The following is a 23,387-nucleotide window of genomic DNA, read 5'->3' on the forward strand; positions in this document are numbered from 1 at the left end:
GGATTGGATTGCTGAGGGAGCATAGAGAAGGAAGAGGTGAATTCTGCCTGGGAGAATTCTAGAGTGGCCTTGAAGGATGGATAGGATTTTGCCCAGCTACAGTGGAGGAGAAGAATAACGAAACGTGGAACAGTTTGCATGAAGACCCTGGCGCTCAGAAGGGGTCGGATCTTTGAGTAGTTGAGCTGGCTGGAACCCAGGTGGTATGTGAAGGGTGTGGAGGAGACAGGAACTTATACTGCAAGGAAGATAGAGAGGAAGGGAGTGAGAGTTCAAACTTTGGTACAGAGAGCCAATGAAGGATTTCAGGTAAGTGACAGACTTAAGAGTTGTGTTTAGAGAACTTTCTAAAAATAAGATCTATAGCTCATGGCTCCACACCAGACCTGAATTGGAATCTCCTCAGTTGGCAATGCATGCTTAATAAGCATCCCAAGCAATTTTTGACCCACCCTAAGTTTTGAGGAGGGACTGGAGAAAACAAAGTACTGAAGCTGGATCAGTTAGGGAGCAGGTGTAAAAGGATAGAAAAAATTTAAAAGACATGAGGCAAAATTCACAGGATTTAGTTACTAATTTGATTTGGAGAGTTTTAGTATGTGTTAAGAGTTCAAGGCAATGATAAGATTTCAGGGTTTGGTTTCTGTTTTCCAAGAGAGAAACAACAAAAGAGACAGAAGCAGATAAGGAGGCTGAAAGAAGACCATGGAGGTGGAAATGGACAGAGTCGTGTGGTGCCGTGGCAAGAGCACAGGCTTGGGAACGGGGGAACCTTGATCTGCGCCACCAACTCCGTGACTTTGCTGCTCTAGAACTGTCCTCTCATCTTTGAGATGACAGAGTAGACGATCTCTGAGTTCCTTTCCAACTCTACAATGTCATATTACAAATTAAAACAAAACATTTTCATTAAATATAGAAATATAAGTACATAATTAGTGTGATAAACTATTGGAATGAAGTCCTGAGGGCTGCAGGGGAAATTGGTCCCTGGAGAGCCTGAAGAAGAGAAATGATGAAACCCTGATTGTTCCCACGTCTTGCCCAAGACCAACCCTATAGATTCGTCAGTGTTCAAATGAGCAAAAACTATAAGATGGTTTCTCTTTCTCTTGAACTCGGAAGACACCTAAGGAACCATCTAAAAACACTATTCCAGTAAGTGATGGGAAATAATTCAGTCTGAGAGCCAACTAGACCTGGGTTCAAACCTAGATTTGATGATCAGAGCCTTAGGGTCTCTAAATCTCAATTTCCTCATGTCTAAATGGGAGGAAAATACCCAAGATGCAGATTCCTGAGAATTAAATAGCAGTTGACTTACCTAAAGTGCCTAGCATCTTGCCTGGCACAGAGTGGGTACTCAATTTGGTGACTGGGTAAACAGTATGGGCTCAGGAGGACTGCTTGAATCTGAGTTCCCAGCTTGATCACGTACTAGCTGTGGATTTGGGCCAAATTACTTAACCTCCCCAGACCACAGTATCTTCAACTGTGGAATGGAGATAACATTACTTATCTCTTAGTGTCATTATGAGGATCAAAAGAGATAATACATGTAAATAGATTAACTTGGCCTGACACAGGGTACGCGGCTGCTAGTACCGCCATAATCGTCCTTCATCTCCCTCCTTTATTCTGGTCGGAAATGTCTCTGACATCATTAGACTCTAAATGTTGAGGGCAAGTTCCCTTGTTTGATCTTCGTCTCTTCCTTATGCGTAACTGTACATAGTTGGTACTAATAAATGTCCTATTTTGTTTCTTACTGTTCCAAAGCAAAAAAAGTAAATTTCAAACTGTGCCTCCCCAACTCGCTAGCGCCAGAGAAAGGAACTACAACCAAGGGGGCAGAAGAGCAGCTGCGTCCACGTAAAAGCCTTCTGGGGGAGGCAGAACTCCTTTGCCCTGACTACTGCTGGAGCTGCTCATAAAGTTTGACTTGAATAAAAAAGCTGCCAGGCCTTCCTTTCCCTTCAAGAGCTTCTTCCGCCCTCAACACAGATTCTGAGCGCCACGCAAGAGGCGGGGAGAAGCCCGAGGGGGCGGGACAGGAAGTGAGGTCACCCTCCCCGGGGTGAAAGGTAAGCGGAAGTGATCTTTCTTTCTCTGTTGTAGTCCGGAGAGGTTGCTGCCGGTGAGTAGAGGCTGGAGCAGGTTATTACAATCCGTAGCCATCCGCGGCCTGGGGGTCGAGTTGCGGGGTGGTGCCGGGTGCTTTTCATTCCTCGGTCTCTGACGGCTTCGTAGCGGATCCTGTCCTGCGAGCAGGACCTGCGAGCGGCCTGAGCCGAGACGGCAGTGAACGCCGCTGAAGTTTCGGGCCCACAGCCTGAGCTGGCGGGTTTCTGAGCGGCCCCTTCTCTTTCCTCTGCAGAAATGGGCAAGTTCATGAAACCCGGGAAGGTGGTGCTGGTCCTGGCCGGTCGCTACTCCGGACGCAAAGCGGTCATCGTGAAGGTACCAGCCTCGCGAACCTGTGCCCCTTTGTATCCCGTTAATGGGGCGGGCGGGCAACTTGGAATTCAAGACCTAGTTCGGGGGCATTACCCACTGAGCATTGCGAATGGTGGTGGGGGTGGTGAATGCATGAGAGCTTTTGAGAGAGAAAGACGCAAAATAACAAATGGGAGTTGAATTGGACAGCTAACACTCAACGCGTTCTCTATCAAAGAGGTTTTTAATAATACTGATGACTGACGTTTATTGAACGCTTGCTTGGTGCCTGGCACTGTCTTATAGGTGTCGTCATGTGCAATCCTTGCGGTAACCATAAGGTTACTTTCTACTGCGAAGGTTTAGAGATGTTAAGTTTCACCTGAGGTCAAACAGGTAGTAAGTGCTGCAGCTGGGACTCTGTAAAAAGGGGAGAAATTGTTTCTAGTTAAAATGGTCACTTAGCATAATCTAGTCGTTCACTGTTTGCCTTTTACCTACGTCTTTAGCCTTTTACCTACGTCTTTAGCCTTTAATGAGATTTTTCTAAGCTCTGGCCACATACACCACTGCTGTTGACTGTTGGGGACACCGGGGCACCCTTGGTTCCCTTTCCTCCGTCTCCCTGAGGCTGGTTTTGGAGTTAGGCAGCCAGGTTTGGAATCCTGCCTCTAACCCTTCCTAGCAGTGCAATCCTGGAGGAAGTTAAGAGATGTAAAGTCCTGAGAACTAGTGCTTGGCATATGGCAGTCACTTCATAATTGTTAACTGTTGTTACATTTTAAATCTCTTACCTCCCAGGAACCCTTCCGGATTTTTCCTGGTGGGAAGGATACCACCCTTTTCCCTGTTACTCTTTGGGCATCTAGCATAGCACTTAGAATGTCTGCTTTGTGTGGTTTTTATAATACTGGGTCTCAGAGGCCTAGGGGTTGAGGGTGTTCTTTCTACACACGCCCTACATCTAGCAAAGGGCCTAAACAGCAATAACATGTAATTCTTGCTCATTCAGAACATTGATGATGGCACCTCAGACCGACCCTACAGCCATGCTCTGGTGGCTGGAATTGATCGCTATCCCCGCAAAGTGACAGCTGCCATGGGCAAGAAGAAAATTGCCAAGAGGTCAAAGATCAAGTCTTTCGTGAAAGTTTATAATTATAATCACCTCATGCCCACAAGGTGAGCCTTTCAAGAATGGGAATGAAAGTGACTTTTTCTAACTTTTCCCTCTCTCTGCCCTGCTGAATACGGAGACAACCTTGTAGCCACTCCAGTGGAAGAGACATCATTTTCAATTTGTCATTTGGCCGTGGTTTCCAGTGTTGCCTCTTTAATCCATCTTGGAAGTGTTCACTTTCCTGTCATTTTCTGTTGATTTCCCTGACTTGGCAGAGCCGGATTGAAAAATCTCTTCCAAACTTGCTCTCGATCTGTCTCTCTCCTCACCTGAAAATTATTTGAAGTGTTGAGTAAAGGTTGTTACATTTGTTTCCAGCCACAGTAAACACAGGCATAGAATCTGGCCTGCCTTCTTCCACTCTCAAGGATAATAGTTATTATAGGGTAGGGTAGTTGTGGGAAACTGAGAATGAATTGTGAAGTTTTTCAGTGGCTTGAATCTATGTAAATGAGTTTGTTAAAACTGGGCATTTCCAAAGAATATCATCAGGACTTTAGCACAGTTTTGATGATAGCTCCTATGGAGTCAGACCTTAACATGCCAATGTCCCAGGAGTGGGGTGGCGGGGTGAAGGCCCTGGCAGCATGTGGGCTGCTCCTACCTTCCTGCCATTGTCCCCAGGTACTCTGTGGATATCCCCTTGGACAAAACTGTTGTCAACAAGGATGTCTTCAGAGACCCTGCTCTCAAACGCAAGGCCCGACGAGAGGCCAAGGTCAAGTTTGAGGAGAGGTAAGTAGGCTTTGGTAGTCTGGAGTATGGTTTCCCTGTTCTCCATGAAGACAGTTTTGTCTTCTGTGATTCCTCCCCTCATTAGTGTCCTTTTTTTACCCCCTCTAGGTACAAGACCGGCAAGAACAAATGGTTCTTTCAGAAGCTGCGGTTTTAGGTCTGTCTTGTTTCAGTCATTAAAAATACAAAAAAAAAAAAAAAAAAAAAATCCATGTGTCTGCCTGCTTCTTGTTATTAGACTGGGAAAGAACATTCATACGGTGAGAGACACTGGGTGGTGGATGAGGTACTGTGGGAAAATATAAAATAAAAGGTAAATCTGCCTTTGTGAGACATGGGCTACTTCTGTCCATAGCCTCATAATCCTTTAATGGTCTAGCTCAATGGGTAAAATGTGATATTGAACTGTTTCCCCAAAAGAGCTACTCTAGACATTTTTAGGTGTGGAATTGTTTAAGCATCCCTGGCTTCAACCCATTACATACCTAGAGAACTGTTCCCCCACCCCCACCCCCGCCCCATTGTGACAACCAAAGGCCCCTCTGAGTGGACACCATCTACTTTGGATTAAGAGTCACTAACTTGAGGTGGTTTGTTAAACCAGAGTGCCAGATTTGGTAGGTCAGAATTCAGCATCTTGTCAAGTGATGTTGGTGCTGCTTGGACGAGGACCACACTGGAGAACTGCTCTAGATGGGGATGGACACCAACAATGAAGACCTGAGCCCCAAAGCAGCCGTTCCTAGTGGGACCAAGGAGAGGTCCCCAAATGGTCAGGCTAGCAGAGACAGGCAAGAAAGGGTGTGATTCAAGGGGTTTGGGCTCTGGATTGTCACCACTGTGTTACAGGAAAGGCATTCGGCCCTTCTATAGCATTTTACCTCTCATTGGATACTTAACTGTGACTGGTGTTACTGATGAAATAGGTTCTCCAGCCAAGCTGGTACTAAGTCACTAAATGGAACTAGGATTCAAATGGCCCTATTTGCCAAGCTTCACACTTGGCACACTTTCAGCTGGGGTGAGGGGTGGGGGCTTGAGAAAGGGGCTCAGTAAGTTACTCTGAGTAGGAAGCCCTGGACTAGGTGAAAATAGAAAACTTATATCCTGCACTGTTTTATGTATATTCATTCGACTCATCTCACCCTTAAGTGTTTTTTGGGTTTGTTTTTTTTTTTTGGCTGCATTGGGTCTTCGTTTCTACGTGCAGGCTTTTCTCTAGTTGCGGCGAGCGGGGGCTACTCTGTTGCAGTGCGCGGACTTCTCGTTGCGGAGCACGGGCTCTAGAGCACAGGCTCAGTAGTTGTGGCACAGGGACTTAGTTGCTCCGCGGTAGTAGTTGTGGCACAGGGACTTAGTTGCTCCGCGGTATGTGGGATCTTGGACCAGGGCTCGGACCTGTGTACCCTGTGTTGGCAGGCGGATTCTTAACCACTGCGCCACCAGGGAAGCCCCTCACCCTTAAGTGTTCGATGTCTCCAATAAGTAGCTTGCCTACTCACAGTCACAAATGGAACTATATTTAAACCCTCCTTTAACTAAAAATTCAAGTTCAAATACTCTTCCAACCAGATTTGTATACATGCATCACTTCCTAGCAATGTGACTTTGGGCAGGTTTCTACACTTCTATGCCTCACAAGTTTAGAATCTCATCGGGAAAATGGAACCAACTTCAAGGGGTTGTTTTGAAGGTTGAGTTAATTCATGAAAAGCAGAATTGGTATTGGGCACATAACAGCTCTCAAGTGCTGGCTATTGCTACAGCTTCATCAACTTGATGGGGCTTTATCTGTCCTGGTTGCATTTCTCATTCAGTTATCAACATCTGCATGTTCTGGGCAACATTCTAAGCTCTTGGGAAATAGCCATTAACAAAGCAGACAAAATTCTACCAGTAGGCCTGTGCTGGGATTGCTAGGTTGGGAATGAATGGCTGATTGGGGCCAGCATTCAGTTTGTAGTTGCTTGTGGGGTAACTTCCCCTGAGGCCTCACAGCTGGGGGAAGTTCGAAGACCAGGAAGCCACCCAGGGGTGGAGTACGGAAGGGCAGGGACTTCACTGAAATGAAAGTGAAAGCAAAGAGCCTGCATAAGAACCGTAAGAAGTGTCTTTCAGGCTCTGCTGGGGAGACTAAAACTCCTCAAAGTGCAAGCAAGACTTTAGTCGCGTTGGACCCTGCCACTTTGTGCCAGCTCTGAAGCCTCAGCCCTTGCTAACTGGACCTTAGACCATGATGGTGAGAGGAGGGTCTTGGGGGTGGGGAGAATCAGAGGAATGCTCCTCTTGGCCAGGAATCTACAGGTATCCCAGGGCCTGGCAGGCAACCCTCTCCCTGCCCATCTCTTAGACCTGCTACAGGTCTGGGGAGAGACGGCTGGGATGACCTCTCCGCTAGGGAGCTGGTCCCCTAATCCATTGCCTCAGAGACAGTTCTATAACCTGCATCTCAGGGGATCATGAATTCCTTGTGTGGATGTGCATTTTTCTGGAGAAAGAATCCATCGTTTTCATTAGATACTCAAAGGGTTCTGTGACCCCAAAAAGTTTAAGAATTGCTCACACCTTTATCTCCTGAGATCTTCCTCAACAAGTTCCTCCCCTCCTTATATTTCCATCTAAATGTCACCTTGGCCTCTCTTCAGGGCGAGGGGAAGAAGTGTTCCTCTTCTGAGACCTAACCTTCCCCCTGTCTGCTGTGGTCCCCCCCTTTCCCGACCCCTGATCGCCCCTGCTCGTGCTAGACTAAGCCCTCTGCGGGCTGGTCCTCTGTCTCAGCCTGTTCACCCTTGATCCCCGGTGCCCAGCACAGTGCCTGGCATGCAGTAGGCCCTCAATAAACAGCTGTTGAGTGAATGAATCTCATTTCCCTAGTTTCTTCAGTCTTTCTCCCTGATACTACCCCGTCTGTTACAAATATGTAGGTCTCTTGCTTGGAAATTTTTCATTTGCCCCTCAAATGTTGAAGGAAGACAGGCTCTAGAGGCCAGCCTGCCTGGTTCCAAATCCTGGTTCCTCCAATTGTGTGGCCCTGGGTAAGTTATTAGCCTCTCTAAAGTTTACAGTCTAAGCCCCATTTCCTTATCTGTTTGGTGGGAATGATAGTGACACTTCCACGCAAGAATACCTACCTGCTAGAATTAAACTAAACAATCCCTAAAATACACAGTAAAAACTGAGCACGCTGCTTGGCGCATACTGAGTGCTCAATACATGTTCATTATTGTTAATATTGCCAACCTTTTCATATCCCCAGTTACCCAGTTCAGCCACCCCTCACTCCTCCCACTCTGCTAAAACTGCTCTCTTAAAGGGCCTTTACATATTAGAAAGGAAAGAAGGAAGGTGGGTTCAGGAAACTGTATTTTTAAAAAATCACCCTAAATTCATTATTGAGAGACAGTGTCTATTAATGACATTGTGATGTCTATCTTCCCAGAATTTTTATGCATTTTTATGCGTTAATAAATATCCTCATGAATTAAAACATTTTAAATCAACAGAATAGGGAATGTATTTACAGGCAGCTTTATATTTTGCTTTTTTTGCTTATTGTGAGCATTTCTTCATGTTAAATGTTCTTTATTACTGTCTTTTAATTGCTAAATATTTTATATTTAGCTGTTTCTTGTTGGACATGTATATTTTTTTTTTCCATTGTAAACAAGGCTACAATAATCATCCTTGCACGTGAACTGACCATCTCCTTATGATAAGCAGGACTGTTTTTGTTGCTCAGTCTCAGCGGTCATTCTCATGCCTCCTGGCAGAAGGCTTGTTAGCAGCATTGGGCACAGCTGCGGGCTCCTCTGCCTTAAATGTGTTGTTCTTCATGCCTGCTCTCCCTCAGATTTCACTAGCCCCTCCTCTGCATTCTCCTCAGCTGGTTCTTCCTTGTTCCCCTGATCTCTTAGTGTTGGTTGCCCCCGAAATCAGCCCTTGGACCTCTACGTGTTGATCTCATTTAATTTTGTGACTTTAAATATCTCTGCTTGGATAATTTTCAAACTTATACTCATGGCCTGGACCTCTTCCCTGGATGCCACATCATAGAGGCAACCACCACTCTACGTCTCTACTGGGATGTCAAATAAGCACTTCATCCCTAATATGTTCAAAGTAAACCCCAATCTCTTCCATCCAATGTATTTCCCATCTCGGCAAGTGGCTCTCCTTCCCCTCAGTTGCTCAAGCCTAACAGCTTACTGTCATCACAGACTCGTCTCTTTCTTCCACATCCTACTTCCAATCCATCAGCAACTTGAATCAATCTAAACTCTTTTTTTTTTTTTTTGTGGCACGCTTGCTCGGCTTGCTGGATCCTAGTTCCCCAACCAGGGATTGAACCCATGCCCCCTAGAGTGGAAGTGTGGAGTCCTAACCACTGGACCGCCAGGGAATTCCCTCAATCAATCTAAACTCTTGACTGCGCCTCACCACCTCCACTGCTACCACCTGATCCAGGCCATCAGCATTGCTCACCTGGACCCTGTCATGGCCTCCTAAGTGGTCTCCCTGTTAGTGCCCTTTCCCCACATCAGTCTATTCACACAACAGCCAAGTTATCCTGTTAGCATTTAAGCCTGCCTGCAGTCTCCCACCTCACTTTATGTGAAAGGCCCTTCATGGCCCCACTCCGTTTTCTCTGTGACTTTATCTCCCACCACTCCCCCCTCACTCGCTCTGCTCCAGCCACATTGGTCTCCTTGATGTTCCTCAAATACATACAACAAACTCCCACCTCAGGGCCTTTGCACTTGCCGCTCCCTCTGCATAAAACTTTCCCCCACGTATACACACGGCTGACTCCTTTATCTTGTTCAAGTATATGATCAAATATCTCAATGAGGCCTACTCTGATCACCCCAGTTAAAACTGTACTCCAACATTCTCTGTCCTCCCTTCTCTGTTTTTGTCCATAACACTTATCACTAACATACTGCAGATTTTACTTATTTATTGTGTTTATTATCTGGCTCATCCCCTAGAATGTAAACTCCACAGGGAAGTTTTGTCTGTTTGGTTCACTACTGTATCCCCAGAGGCTAGAACAGGGCCCGACACATGGTAGATGCCTGGTAGCTGATCGTTGCATGAGTGAATGAGGAAGCAAATGAGGGAGGGGACTTCCTGTAGCCCTCCTTTTCTTTTGCCTCTGTTTCATCACTCCTCTTCCTTTGTGTCTATGATGCTACCTAATCCTGGCCCTGACCCTGACCATGCCTTCTTTTTCTTTTCTTTCTTAACATTTATTTATTTATTTTGGCTGCACTGGGTCTTAGTTGCGGCACATGGGATCTTCGTTGCGGCATGCAGACTCTTAGTTGTGGCATGTGAACTCTTAGTTGCGGCATGCATGTGGGATCTAGTTCCCCGACCAGGGATCGAACCCAGGCCCCCTGCACTGGGAACGTGGAGTCTTACCCACTGGACCACCAGGGAAGTCCCCATGCCTTCTTTTTCTTCTCTGCATTCCTTTATCTTTCCTGACTCCTGACTAGGTATCTTCAAAGATCACATTTTTAAGGGCTCCGTCCCTGAATGAGTTCTTCCATCCTCTTGGCTTCTACCATTACCACATACTGTTCTAACCCAGAGTCCGATCCACCAAGTCCTGTCCCTGACACTCTGTGTCTTCAACAGCCTTGGGTTTGACTTACTTTGGCCCATTAGGGCCAAAGTTTTTTTGTTTGTTTGGTTTTGTTTTTTGTGGGGTTTTTTTTGTTTTTGGCCACACCACATGTCTTCCAGGATCTCAGTTCCCCGACCACGGATTGAACCCGGGCCACGGCAGTGAAAGCCTGGAATCCTAACCACCAGGCCATCAGGGAACTCCCCCCATTAGTTAACCTTGATGAACCTCAGGTTCCTCAACTATCAAATGGGGATTATTAAAATACAAAACATTTAACATAGCACTCATCATATGCCGGGAACTACTTTTCCAAATAAAATTACAGGTAGAAATTGCTATTCCCACTTTACAGATGAAGAAACCAAGGCACAGAGAGTTAAATAACTTGCCCATTGTCTTGGCAGTAGTAAGAGGAGCTGAATGTAAGCCCTGGAGATTTGGCCCCAGAACTTGTGCTCTTAACTCCTATATTACACTGCCTCCCAGTACTGCTATGATGAACACAGATAGCATGAGATTTTATCTTAGGAGTGGTTAGGTTCTAAACTTGGCAAGTAAGGCAGAAGAATGCATGTAGTCAAATGAACCTCAAATCATTAACTCACCCCTAAGTATCCGGAATTTACAGTCTCTCAATGAGCTCAGTGTAAAACAGATCCTTTTTTTTTTTTTTCAGTTGAGTACCAGATGGATACTGGCTTGCATTTAGAGACCAAGTTATCATGTTAAGTAAATAAATAGCACGTATAGTTGAATTCAAGTAAGTGACTACAATCAGCCTGTGTTGTCCTTAAGAAGTCTGTGATAGAGAAGTTTCAGTTGGGAGTTGGAGACAGGAGGCAGTTTTGTGATACTTAAATGGGATGGAGTCCAACTGTGCCAAGCACTTAGCAGGTCCCCAGTAACTACTGGCTCTCTTCCCTTGCCTGCTGGGTCAATGACATTATACCAAATCCTTGGACACCCAAGTCTGCAACCTCGGTGTTGCATCGCCTCTCCAGTCTGTCCCCTCTGTCGCTTTAATACAACATCCGGAGTCTGGCAGCTTTTCCTCTTGAGATGTACTCATCTGTGTGTGCTCCTTGTGCCCGGTGCCAGAGGTTCAGGTCAGCTCCTGTCACGTCTGTGAGAATTAGAGCCACAGGTCTGGGCTTGTTTTCCTCACTCCCCAGTTTCTGCTCCTCCAGTTCATCCTGCCATCACTGCCAGCTCTTTTTTTTTTTTTTAAGTATAGTTGATTTACAATGTTATGTTAGTTTCAGGTGTACAGCAAAGTGATCCAGTTATACATATATGTATTCTTATTCAGATTCTTTTCCATTATAGGTTATTGCAAGATATTGAATATAGTTCCCTGTGCTATATACAGTAGGTCCTTGTTTATCTATTTTCTACATAATAGTGTGCATCTGCTAATCCCAGACTCCTAATTTATCCCTCCTTCACCCCTTTTCCCCTTTGGTAACCATAAGTTTGTTTCCTTTGTCTGTGAGTCTGTTTTGGTTTTGTAAATAAATTAATTTGTATCATTTTTTTTAGATTTCACATATAAGTGATATCATATGGTATTTGTCTTTCTCATCTTGACTTACTTCATTTAGTATGGTAATCTCTAGGTCCATCCATGTTGCTGTAAATGGCATTATTTCATTCTTTTTTATGGCTGAGTGATATTCCAGTGTGTGTGTGTGTGTGTGTGTGTGTGTGTGTGTGTATGTGTGTGTGTGTATACACACGCACATATATATATAACATCTTCTTTATTCATCTGTTGATGAACAGTTAACTTGCTTCCATGTCTTGGCTATCGTAAATAGTGCTATGAACATTGGGGTGCATGTGTCTTTTCGAATTAGGGTTTTTGTCTTTTCCGGATATATGCCCAGGAGCAGGATGGCTGGATCATATGGGTAACTCTATTTTTAGTTTTTTAAAGAGCCTTTGTACTGTTTTCCATAGTGGCTGCACCAATTTACATTCCCACCAACAGTGTAGGAGGGTTCCCTTTTCTCCACACCCTCTCCAGCCTTTACTATTTATAGACTTTTTGATGATGGCCATTCTGACCCGGTGAGCTGATACTTCATGGTAGTTTTCATTTGCATTTTTCTAATAATTAGCAATGTTGAGCATCTTTTCATGTGCCTGTTGGCCACCTTTATGTCTTCTTCGAAGAAATGTCTATTTAGGTCTTCCGTCCATTTTTTGATGACTGGATTGCGCTCTTTTCAACACTGTGTCCATCACCTCACTCCCTCTTTCAGAAATCTTCACTAGTTCCCCATTTTCCCACTGATAAACTCTCTGGCTTGAATTTGTTTGTTTGTCTGTTTGTTTGTTTTTCCTTGTATCCATTCACCGGTGGATGGATGTTTTTTAATGTTTTTTTAAAATTGTATTTATGAAGCTTTTAAAAATAAATTTACTTATTTAAAGCTATTTATTAAATAGCATTGCCAATTACTAGATTTCCAAACAATATGTATAATTAGATCAAGATTTAAAGCAGAAGTAAAAAGAGGATGGATTAAAGACTGAATCCAACTTTTATTTTTCATATTTATTTAAAATCAAGCCATCTTTTTCAAATAAAAATCCAGATTTCTGGTTTCCCTTAGAAATGGGAAGATATAGGATACTGAGACCACATTCCATGTGAAAAAACTTGGCTAGAGCCGAGAAGGGGTTGCCACTTTAGTTGGGACATGCTGTCTGCAGGATGTAAGAGTCCCCACCTCTCCATATCACACTGCACCTGCTCCCCTGACTCACTGATGTCATGTAACTGACCCCTGAAAGTCACTGATTATTTCTCACTACTCATTAGCCGGCATTATTTGGTCAAGCCCTAGTTTTCCTCTGCTTAAAATAGAGTGAACTCACACTGAATTATTCAACACCCACTGTAATATGTTCCCATTCTGTCATTCGTTCACTTCATTCATTCACTCACTTCATTCATTCATTCAACACGGGTTTACTGCATGCCTGTTTTGTGCCAGGGACTCTGCTGAACACTTGGGACACAGAGATGGCCAGGACAGAGTCCCGTCCTCCCCAGTGAGCTCACACCTCCCCGAGCTGACCTTATTTATCAGGCTTCCAACCACAGGGTGAGCTCTCCATCCCACAAACAAAGGTGCATTTATTCCCATCCCTGGTGTCACTCCCCTGCCCATTTGTCAGCTCTCTCTGGATCTGTTCCAAATCACACCCAGCCTGAAAGGCTGCTTGGTACAGCAGAAAGGGTGGCAGTCATGGGACAAGCTGGGAGATGTGGGGTAAATTACTCCCCTACTCTGAGTTTGATTTCTTCACCGTAAAGCACAGATTAAGAGTTCGGAGTCAGATTGCCTAGGGCCAAATGACTTCGGGTAAGTCACTTGACCTCTCTGAGCTACTGTTGCCTCATCTGCAAAATAAGAAGAGGGTGTTTATTTCATAAGGTTGTTGCAAGACATGAGTGGTATAATCCATATAAAGGGCTTAGCACATGTTAGCTGATAGTCTTATGACATCTTGCAACTGTAAGCCCCTACTACTCCTTGAGGCCTCCCTAGTTTTGTTAACCCCTTTGGGACAGTCCCTCCTCCAAATTCCCGCTGTCCTCCACCATCAGCCTCTCCTCCACCATCAGTCGTGTGATTGTGCACTGGCTTGAGTACCGTTTGTTTGTCTGTTTGAAATATTTATTTATTTATTTTGGCTGTGCTGGGTCTTAGTTGCGGCACGTGGGGTCTTCGTTGCGGCATACGGACTCTTAGTTGTGGCATGCATGCGGGATCTAGTTCCCCGACCAGGGATCGAACCCAGACAGGCTGCATTGGGAGTGCAGTCTTACCCACTGCACCACCAGGGAAGTCCCTTGAGTACCGTTTTATACAGGCCTAAGCACTGGACCCTTTTCTTCCACTGCCTGTGTCGTGCCCAGTACCTCATAGCAGGAGCTCAATCAGTGTTTGTTAAACTCTAGGTCTCCAGGAATGACCCAGCCGTGGCTGCTGCAAAGGCTCCTGCCTTTCAGAGCAGCTGAGATGGGGGCAGCCAGGCTGGGCCAGGACGAGCCCAGGGCAGGGTAAATGGGTTGGGGTTGTTCTCAGGCTGAGCATCAACTCTGCTCCTGGAGTGTCCAGAATAGCGGCCCCCTTTCCCTGGCTCATTCATTCTCTGGAAAGGCAGGTGGAGGTCTGGTTGTTCCCCTATGCTCCAATAGGCCCTCCAAGCCCTTCAGGAGGAACAGGCCAAACTAAAGACCAGGCTACAGGAGCTGAAAAGGAAGCTCAGGGACAACCCCCAAGACAAGGTAAGCTGGGAGGGGGTATGGCCTGGTAGAAAGAGCTGGGGAGGTCTTGGTTTCACTCCTGGCTCTGCCATTTCCTTGCTGTGTGACCTCGAGTGTGTTACTTGAACTCTCTGAAACTGTCTGCTTCTCTGTAAAGTGGAGCTACCTATCTCACAGGTTTGTGTGAGGACAAACTAAGATTTTGCATGTAAAGTGCCAGTACATGCTTGACCCACATTCATCCACTTAGTTACCCAGCTCTTCTTTCAGTGTTCATCCCTGGCACTCAGCATCAGTCGCATGTAATTGGGGGTGCTTTCCTCCTGGGAGTGGGGCACTCTCCCAACCCTGAAATCTGCATCAGCCTCTCCTCCCCCACCTCCAGGTCCCATTCCCAGTGCCTGAGACCCCCCTGGTGTTCCGAGGAAACATTCAGCAGGGCAAGGATACGGTCAAGTCTGTGGTTTCTAACCTGCGGATCTGTTACCCTCTGCCTGGAGGCTCTGCTCTGGTCACCTTTGAGGACCCCAATGGTGAGCTCCGGGAAACCTTGGGAGGGAGGCTGGGAGGCTTCCTAAGTACTGACCCTGCTCCCCGACCCAGTGGCCAAGCAGGTGCTGCAGCAAACGGAGCACACGATCGATGTGGAAGGGTTCCGACTGCGGGTGCAGGTCCAGCCCTTGGAGCTGCCCATGCTGACCACCATCCAGGTGACAGAATGGCAGGGCCCTGGGATCTGCACGGGGCCCCATGCCCCTGGGCACAAGGGAGTGGGGTTGTGCCTGGGATGACTCCCTCCTGCCTCCCCCTAGGTGTCCAGCCAGATGAATGAACAGAGAGTACTGGTCAGTGGGTTTCCTGCCGGGCTTAAGCTAAGTGAGGAGGAGCTGCTGGACAAGTTGGAGATCTTCTTTGGCAAGAGCAAGAACGGGGGTGGCGATGTGGAGACGCGGGAACTGCTGCAAGGCGGTGTCATGCTGGGCTTCGCTAAGGATACAGGTAAGGGCCCTGTCGGCGAGATGAGAGCTGAGGCACCAGGCCACGGGAGGGGAGAGCCCTTGATGCTGAAGGGCCCCCGCTCCCTGTCCCTGCAGTGGCCCAGCACCTGTGCCAGATGGGCCAATTCACAGTGCCACTGGGTAAGCAGCAGTTCCCTCTGAGAGTCTCTCCCTACATGAGTGGAAAGATCCAGAAGGCTGAGGTAAGTGGGAAGGTGGAAGATGGGGACTGGACCCAGTAACCTGTCTGCCTTGCCCAGGGAAGGATCACAGCCCCGAAACCCCACCGACCTACCCGCTGCCAACCTCTCCAGGCCTCCTGCCCCCTCCCATACTCCCACGGTCGCCACCTGCCCCGACCTCTGCCCCCCCGACCCCCCAGCCCAACCTGCACGAGCCCTTGCCCAGCTCCCGGTTCCTTTTCCAGGTCAGGTCCCAGCCAGTGCCCCACTCGGTGCTGGTGCTCAACATTCCTGATGTCCTGGATGGCCCGGAGCTACAAGACGTCCTGGAGATCCACTTCCAGAAGCCCACCCGTGGGGGCGGGGAAGTGGAAGCCGTGACAGTCATGCCCCTGGGACAGCAGGGCCTGGCAGTCTTCACTGCCAAATTGGGCTAGGAGCCTGCCCTGCTCATTACCCCCGCCCCTCTGCCAAGGTTCTCAAACCAGGCTGGGCTTGGACGCATATACAGGAGAGAGAGATCATGCTGGTCAACGGCAGGAGGGACTATGAGTTGTGAAACGCTGCCCGAGAACAGTAAAAGCGCCTGCATTGCATGATCTTCTTCCTCATTTTGTTTCAAGAAAGGAAACTCGATTAGGCCATGGAAGAAGGCTGGGGGGAGGGAGAAACCCTAGCCTTCCACTAGCAGTACTGGCCTTCCACAAGCTCCCCTTCCCCTCCACTATCAGAGGCAACATCCAGGACCCAGGGTTTGGCTTTTTATTGACACAAACACAAAGGCAGCTTCGGTAACGGGGTGGGTACACAAAAGTGAAAATCGCACTTCACACATTTAGGCCTCGTTCAGATGATGAAGAGGCTGAGCCCCTCCCCCCACCTCCCACTGGCGCTGGCTTGGGCAATAACCCGCCCTAATTCCAGATCCAAGGGCAGAGGGACTTGCACCCCTAGCCCCGGGAAGTCCCCACTTTGGTTCCAGTGGCCCAGGTCCTAAACCCCCGCTTTGACCCCCTGTTCCATCTCCCCACCCATGTAAACAAAGTTTGGGGCTGAGTCTGAAAAGCTGCCTCCCTGCTCTGAGGAGACAGTGGGCCTCCGTGACTACATGGGGAACGTGCTTCGATTTTTACTTTGGTCCCAGAACAAGAGACAGATGGCATCGCCTCTCAGAGCTCTGGCTGGTAAGTGCCACACTTAGCTGCAAGGCTGAGAAAGCTTCCCCGCCTCTTTCGCCTCAACCACCATAGAGAAATGACAGCCCCAGAGACAGGACATGGCACGGGCCCCCGGAGGCTAGGGGCTGGCCCCCCACACACCGGCACACACACAGATTTTTGGCAGTGCTATGGGACTGGGGAGCAGTGAAACCCCAGCTCCAGCAGAACAAGGAAGGCACTGGGGAGGACGGGGGGAGGAGGTGTGAGGCAGGGACCCCTACACACACAAGCAAGGTTTCCATTGCTAAGGCACTGAGAACAAATCCAGAGAACTCAGTGAAGGGTGAGGGGGCTCCGTGTCCCTCCCACAGAGTGGTGACCTAGGGGAGCAGGTCTGACTCCCGCCCCTGCTGGAAGAGGCACCCCTGGTGGAGAGTGGCAGAACCCCTGGAGGTGGGAGAAGCCCGATTGTGCTCGAGAAATTGGGGACAAGAGGACGAGGCCTTACAACAAGGTGGGCGCTGGCTGGCCCGGGTTGAGGGGACACTAGGGCGACACAGGGACATGCTGGATTCACACAGATTGGCCCCATATCCTGAGCTGGCATTTCGATTCTTTGGGGAGGTGTGGGGCGGGGGCAGGAGGGGAGACGAGGCGGAGGCGGAAGCACAGGGAACAGGACGGGAAGGGATTGGCTAACCTTGGCACAAAAGCAGCACAGCGAGGCCCGGGGAAAGGGTGGGGGCAGGAAGCGGCCGGCCTCCCTCTGACCCTCCCTGTCCCCTTGGCAGGGCCCAGACATCCAAGTGGTCACTTCCCAACCTCTTCAGAGGGCAGGAAGCGGGGAGGGGGAAGCCCTGACTAAAGAGAAAGAACAGGGCAGGGGAGAGGACATCACCGCAGAGACCTTGGGGGAAAAGAGGGCAGCGCATCGTGATAGAGGATGAACCGCGAGGGTCTGGTGGCCAACAGCACGTGGCTTCCCAGCTTCTCTCTTCCCTGGGCCCTGAGGGTCTCCCAACCCCTGCCTAGTTCTCCTTCTCCGGCCCAGGCACCAGGAGGACTTTGCCCACGTTCCTCTTCTCCTGCATCTGCCTCATGGCATCCGCCACCTGGAGAGGAAGATAAGACTCTGCTCCCAGCGCCATTCGGCCCGTCCAGGGAGCCAGCCTAAAGGAGTCAGCCCTCCTCCTCCCAGGACTCCTCCCCTAGGGACCCCAGCCTTCACGGGTCCTACCCAGGCCCTCCCTGCAGGGCCATCACACTCACCTTCTCGAAGGGCCACACGGAGTCGATGTGCGGTTTGATGTGGCCCTGGTTGTACAGAGCCACGAGGCGGGTCACCACACCACTGACCAGCTCCACCTCGCCCTCCAGGTAGCCCAGGTGGAAGCCACACACGGCTCGGTTGGCCGGCAGCAGCTGCAGAGCTGTCACGCTGAACTGATTCCACCATGTGCGTGCCACGGCCATCAGGTTCCGCTTGGGGCCCGTTAGCAAGTTGGCCATTCCTGGGGGACGAGGAGACACAGCCTGTGAATCCAGGTGCCAGGCACATCCCTGTGTGTCTGGATCCAAGCTCATCTGCCCCCTGCGGGCCCCTTACAATTATCCATACCGGCGCCCGGGAGTGACAGGAGAACCTCCCACCTGCTGGCTACCTGGCCCAGATGGACTCTAGCCGACTCAAAGATTGCTCTAATCTTTATATATTTGTTTATTTTTGGTGTGAAGTAGTTTCTTTAAATGGAAACGCAACTTGCCCAAGAAGCCCAGGAGGTAGCACAGAGGAAAGCAGACTGGTTGATATTGCATCAGGAATAATCCCCAAACAAGAACACAGAAAGAACACAGAATTTGCTATGACTCATGAACGAGAAGGACAGTAGCTACACCCAGGAGGGAGCAATCTGAATGCAACATCCAGCACCATCCTAACCGTGATGCTTCCTACAGAGCACCGGAGTCTCTGTCCCTTCTGCATTCAAAAGCCCCGGGCCCCTATATCCTACCCCTCAGACCCCACCCTGCTTCCCCTAACTCCCCCCTCCAGCCCCGGCCCACTAACTCACCGTAAGTGACTACTTTGCCCATGGGTTTGAGGAGGTTGTAGCCCTTGGCCGTATCTGCCCCACCTAGAGGGTCCAGGACGATGTCCACTCCTGTCACAAAGTAGGGGGCCCAGGAACAGCATTAGGATCCACAGATCTGGAGACCCCCCTCCCTGTCCCATGCCATCCTACCCCTTCCCACTCCCTGACCCCACCTTTGGGAGAGATCTTCTTGATCTCCTCTACGTAGTCAGTCGTGTGGTAGTCGATGGGGTGTGTGACTCCGTTCTCCTTCAGCACCTCATGCTTGCTGGCTGAGGCCGTTCCGAACACCGTCACATTCTCTACTGTACGGCACAGCTGCACGGCAGCCATACCCACACCCCCTAAAGCAAGACACTTTCATAAGGCGGGGACAGAGTCGTCCAGCCACCACTCTCCATTCTCACCTCTCAAGGATCCAGCCCATCACCTTCATTTTGCCTGGGCTCATCTTGAGGCTCTCTCCCATCATCCCATGTCTAATTTCCAAGATTGAGTATTGGGGGGAGGATGGCTGGCAAGGAGGAGGTGCTGGGCAAGGGCACGTTGCTATGGATAGCACACCAGGCTGGACCCGGTGCCTGAATGTTACCACGGCAACAACACTGCAGAGGCCTCTGGGCACCATAGGCCGAGGCAGCTAGTGTTGCCATGACAACAGTCCAGACAAGCAGCAGGGAAGAGGCCTGGAAGGAGATCTGGGTGGGGTAAGGAAAGGGGATAAATGGAGGGTGCCTGTCACCTGCAGCCATGTGTACCAAGACGCTGTGGCCAGGCCGTAGGTTGCCAAAGTCAAAGAGGACCAGGTAGGCTGTGATATAATTGACCAGCAAGGCAGCAGCTTCTTCAAAGGTCATGGCCTCAGGCATTAGGAAGGTCTGGGCCGAAGGCACAGTCACCTCCTCCTGCCACATGCCTGACCGGATCAACACCATCACCCGGTCCCCTACCTTGAAAAATGGAAAAAGAAACTGAATCACTTTGCTGTACAGCAGAAACTAACACAACATTGTAGATCAACTATACTTTAATTACAAAAAAAGAATGGAAAAAGCGCATCATTCATTCACTCATTCATTCACCCACTGGTAATTTATGACCTTCTACTATGCACAAGGCCCTCTTCCTGGCAATGAAGTAATAGTACAAGCAGCAGCAGTACTCGTGGTAATGGTTATTATAATAACAATAGTAATAATAATATCATCAATAACAATTTATCTTTATTGACTGCTTACCAACGGCCAGGCCCTATTGTAAGTGCTCTACATATAAACACTCAATCCTCACGTCAGCCCCCTGAGGAAGATACTATCTTTATCTCCATTTTACAGATCTTACACTTTATTATTGTGTAAGATCCCTGAATGCAAGAAGCTTACAGTTAGGGCAGCATGAAATATTGGTGAAGAGACCAAACTGCTTTGGTTTAAAAAAAAAATGGGCTCCACTGTTTACTGACACTATGACCTTGGGCAAATAAAAATTATCTAACCTTTTTGAGCCCCAGTTTTCCTATCTGTAAAATAGGGCAGTTAATGAGGATTAAGTAGCAAAAAATCATTCAGTGGTTTTTAGCCTAATGTCTGACACATAGTAAGAACTTTGTAGTGTTAGCTAATAATAAGGACAACAATGACGACAATATCAGAAGCAAGGAGGGGAGGTCACCAATCCAATAACTGAAGGAAGAGGGCCGTATGCTGTAAGGGCCATACCAAAGTGCAGGTAAAGGTCTCTGAGCAGTTAGGGCTGTTACCTCAGGAGAAGTATCTGAGCCACCACTGGGGGCTCAGAAAGAAGCTTCACCCAGAGACTGGGGGGAGGAGTGATGGCCAAGGAGAGCCACACAATCCCACCTACCAGGAAAAGGCATCCCCCCTCCCCTTCCCCACACCCTCAGCCACCTGCACAAGAGCCTCCTTGCAGGAGGGAAAGGGAGCAAAGGAAACAGGACCTTCCCCTCCAGTTTAACAACTGGGGTCAAGGGGAGGACAGGGGAAAGGGGGCAGTCTCCGGAGGAAGGCCTCTCATGGTCCTCTGAAGAGCATGGAGAGGGAGGTGTGGGTGCTGTTCCAGGACAATCCGAGTCTGTCTTGGTCCCTGCCAGGAATGATGGGAATTCTGTACATTAACGAGACTTGGGATCCATGCGGCAGGGGGATGGGACTCCCACACATACCCTTTTTCATGTCCACACTCCACTGAGGAGGAGTACTGAGGGCAGAGTAGGATCTTTCTCTGCAAGCACTGGCCTGAGATGAGGTCTGAGGAATGGAAGCATCCCACCCCAGGACTCAGGACTAGCGGACTCAGAAATAACCCAGGAGAGCTGGGGAAAGTGTAGTGGTCAGTCCAGGTGGTGGCCAGTCGCAGATTTGGCCCAGAACAAGGTCCACTTACCCAGGCTAATGCTCACCCCTCAGCCCATTACAGGGAAGGCCCATGACCCTTCCCCAGCCCAGATATCAGGAGGGAGGGAGGGCTCTCCCCTCTGAATCCAGGCTCTTACATCATATTCTTACCCTGGACAGGATATCCTGTATTTACGAAGCGGAAAGTGTGGGGAGAAGAGGTTAGGTGGTTGGCCTTCAGCAGTAACATGAACTATTACTCCCCCCACCAAAAAAAAAAAAAAATTCTTCTCAGCACCTTCTTAAAGTAGGATTATTTAGAAGTCGGTGGAAAGGGTGGGGCCAGAGCTGACTCCAGGGAGAAGCCCTTTAAGGAGGAAGGAGATGTATGCCTGTACAATAAATCCAAAAATTCCAGCTCTGAGATCTGGGACCCGCAGGTCTGGCAAGAAGAAAGTCTGCAGTTGATGAGTCTCTCTTGCAGGGACCAGATTTGAAAACAAACCCCTAAACAAATGACGTGCAAAGGCCTCACCCCAAGTCTCTCAAAAAGTTGGCCATTTGAAACTCTCCGGTGCCTGGGGCTGTCGCCAAGATTAATGATAAATAAAAAGGAGTCACAGACCGGCAGAGCTGGGCCGACCTGCTCACGGTGCCACACCCCCCTCCCCAGTCCAAATGGGCACCGGCCCGGTTTCTGAGTAGAGGGTCCTCTACGAGAAGACAGAGGTGGGTTCCGCCCAAAGTTCCCAAGGGCAGCCCGGGGTCGTGGTCTGCTGGCTGAGTCACCGGAGGAGATAGTGCAGTCACGGGAGACAGAGAGCCCAAGACAAAGATCCAGACACCCAATCTCGCCCCCCACCCCAACCCACCCCGTCCCCACCCCCATCACACTGGCAGGATAAGGCCGGTGCGCGGGAGGAGGGGGTGGCAGACTCCCTCTCCTCCATGATGGGCGTGCCTGTCTCTAAGGCCCTGCTCTGGGAGGGGCCGCCTCACACCCCCACAGACCACGGGGCTGCATGTGACTAGGGCTCTGGCACGGCCCTGCGCCCCCGCCCAACCCCGACTACATAGCTCCCTCGCGGGAAAAAGGTACCGACAGTCACTCAGAGTCACAGACCACAATTACCCGCGGAGTGTTTAGTGGGCAAGGGTACAGGATAGGTTTCACGGGTGGTGGGAGGGGGCCGTAAAGGTCATTGTGCGCATGCGCATAGGCTCCTTATTGTTTCCCCACCCACCCAGCACCAGCACCGTTTCGGGGCGGCGGCCACAATTAAAGTGTTTGGGGAGCGGGCAATTACTTCATCTCAATCTCCCACCCCCAAATATAAATTCAGTTCTCCAGGAGCCTCAGAATACAGGCTCCTTTCCTACGTCTTCCATGCCCGTCTACCCGGGTTCGTGCCAGTTTCCCCCCGCTCTGCCACACCTATGGCGCCCGCCCACTCGTGCCCCACTGCCCCTTGGCCTGCGCCGCCTCCCCCTGCCCTGCCCTGCACTGGCCCGCTCACCTTGCGGTCGTTAACTCCCTCTCCCACAGCGATCACCACGCCCGCGCCCTCCATGCCGGGAGTGAGGGGCAGCGACGGCAGCCGGTCGTACAGCCCCTGCCGGGCCATAAGGTCGGCGAAGTTGAGCCCGCAGGCCTTGACGCGCAGCGTCAGCTGGCCGGTCCCGGGGGCCGGGGGAGCGGCCGGCCGGGTCTGCAACTTCACCTTGTCGTAGCCACCGAAGCCGGTGAGCACCAGGCAGCGCAGCGGCGGCGGCGAAGGGGTGACAGGCCCCTCGGAGGCCGCGGGTGGCTGGGCGTCGCCGGCTGCCTCCGCCTTCGGGAGCTGCGAAGAGGCATCTTCTCCAGCCCCTGCCTCGGCCGCCGCCACCACGGTGGCCGCCTCGGCTACCTCTCTCTCGGCGGACATGGCTGGGACGCTCGACGTGCGCGCACAGCTGGACCAAGAGTGCACCGCTGGGGAAGGCGGGGCGCGAGTCAGGACTTGCTAAGGCTGCGGACTCGGAGCGGGCGGGGCGGGGCGCCGCGATGGGGGCGGGGCCTCGAGCGCGGACTTAAAGGGCCAGGGCCACCGTGCAGGTGCGGCGCGAGCGCTGTAAATGGAGAGGAGGTGCTTATTGGGTACGGGCCCACGCGAGGTCCTTCTTGGGATCATGAAGACTGCGAGTTAATTTACTTATTTATTCATAATAATTAAGCTAAAAATATATTAAGGGACAGTCTGAAGGACGATCCCAAAACCTGAGCTTACATCAGATGTGGGGAGCCAGCCACCTGTGGAGCGGAACCCAACCGAGTTGTTCCTCAGGCTCTGAC

The 23,387-nt window shown here is 49.8% G+C and overlaps 3 protein-coding genes across 3 annotated transcripts; 2 read left to right on the plus strand and 1 right to left on the minus strand.

The window, feature by feature from the left end:
* Positions 1–2,066: 2,066 nt before the first annotated feature.
* Positions 2,067–4,568, plus strand: RPL27 (ribosomal protein L27). Its single transcript, XM_059907309.1, has 5 exons — positions 2,067–2,137; positions 2,378–2,460; positions 3,449–3,618; positions 4,241–4,351; positions 4,460–4,568. Exons 2-5 carry the CDS (start codon positions 2,380–2,382, stop codon positions 4,506–4,508), a joined length of 411 nt encoding a protein of 136 aa, XP_059763292.1. The 5' UTR covers positions 2,067–2,137; positions 2,378–2,379; the 3' UTR covers positions 4,509–4,568.
* A 1,844-nt stretch (positions 4,569–6,412) lies between these two features.
* IFI35 (interferon induced protein 35) lies at positions 6,413–16,044 on the plus strand. Its single transcript, XM_059907294.1, has 7 exons — positions 6,413–6,590; positions 14,200–14,289; positions 14,654–14,801; positions 14,872–14,978; positions 15,081–15,267; positions 15,363–15,469; positions 15,694–16,044. The coding sequence occupies exons 1-7, from the start codon at positions 6,585–6,587 to the stop codon at positions 15,883–15,885; spliced, it is 837 nt and encodes a 278-aa protein (XP_059763277.1). The 5' UTR covers positions 6,413–6,584; the 3' UTR covers positions 15,886–16,044.
* Positions 16,045–16,196: 152 nt separating this feature from the next.
* On the minus strand, positions 16,197–23,080 carry VAT1 (vesicle amine transport 1). The gene is made up of 6 exons (XM_059907291.1): positions 22,573–23,080; positions 19,444–19,651; positions 18,875–19,045; positions 18,681–18,770; positions 17,878–18,119; positions 16,197–17,720 (listed from the first exon to the last, which is right to left on the minus strand). The coding sequence occupies exons 1-6, from the start codon at positions 22,978–22,980 to the stop codon at positions 17,637–17,639; spliced, it is 1,203 nt and encodes a 400-aa protein (XP_059763274.1). The 5' UTR covers positions 22,981–23,080; the 3' UTR covers positions 16,197–17,636.
* Between the last annotated feature and the right edge of the window lie 307 nt (positions 23,081–23,387).

This window comes from Balaenoptera ricei, chromosome 20 (genome assembly GCF_028023285.1).
Source record: "Balaenoptera ricei isolate mBalRic1 chromosome 20, mBalRic1.hap2, whole genome shotgun sequence".
In the NCBI taxonomy this organism is placed as follows: Eukaryota; Metazoa; Chordata; class Mammalia; order Artiodactyla; family Balaenopteridae; genus Balaenoptera; species Balaenoptera ricei.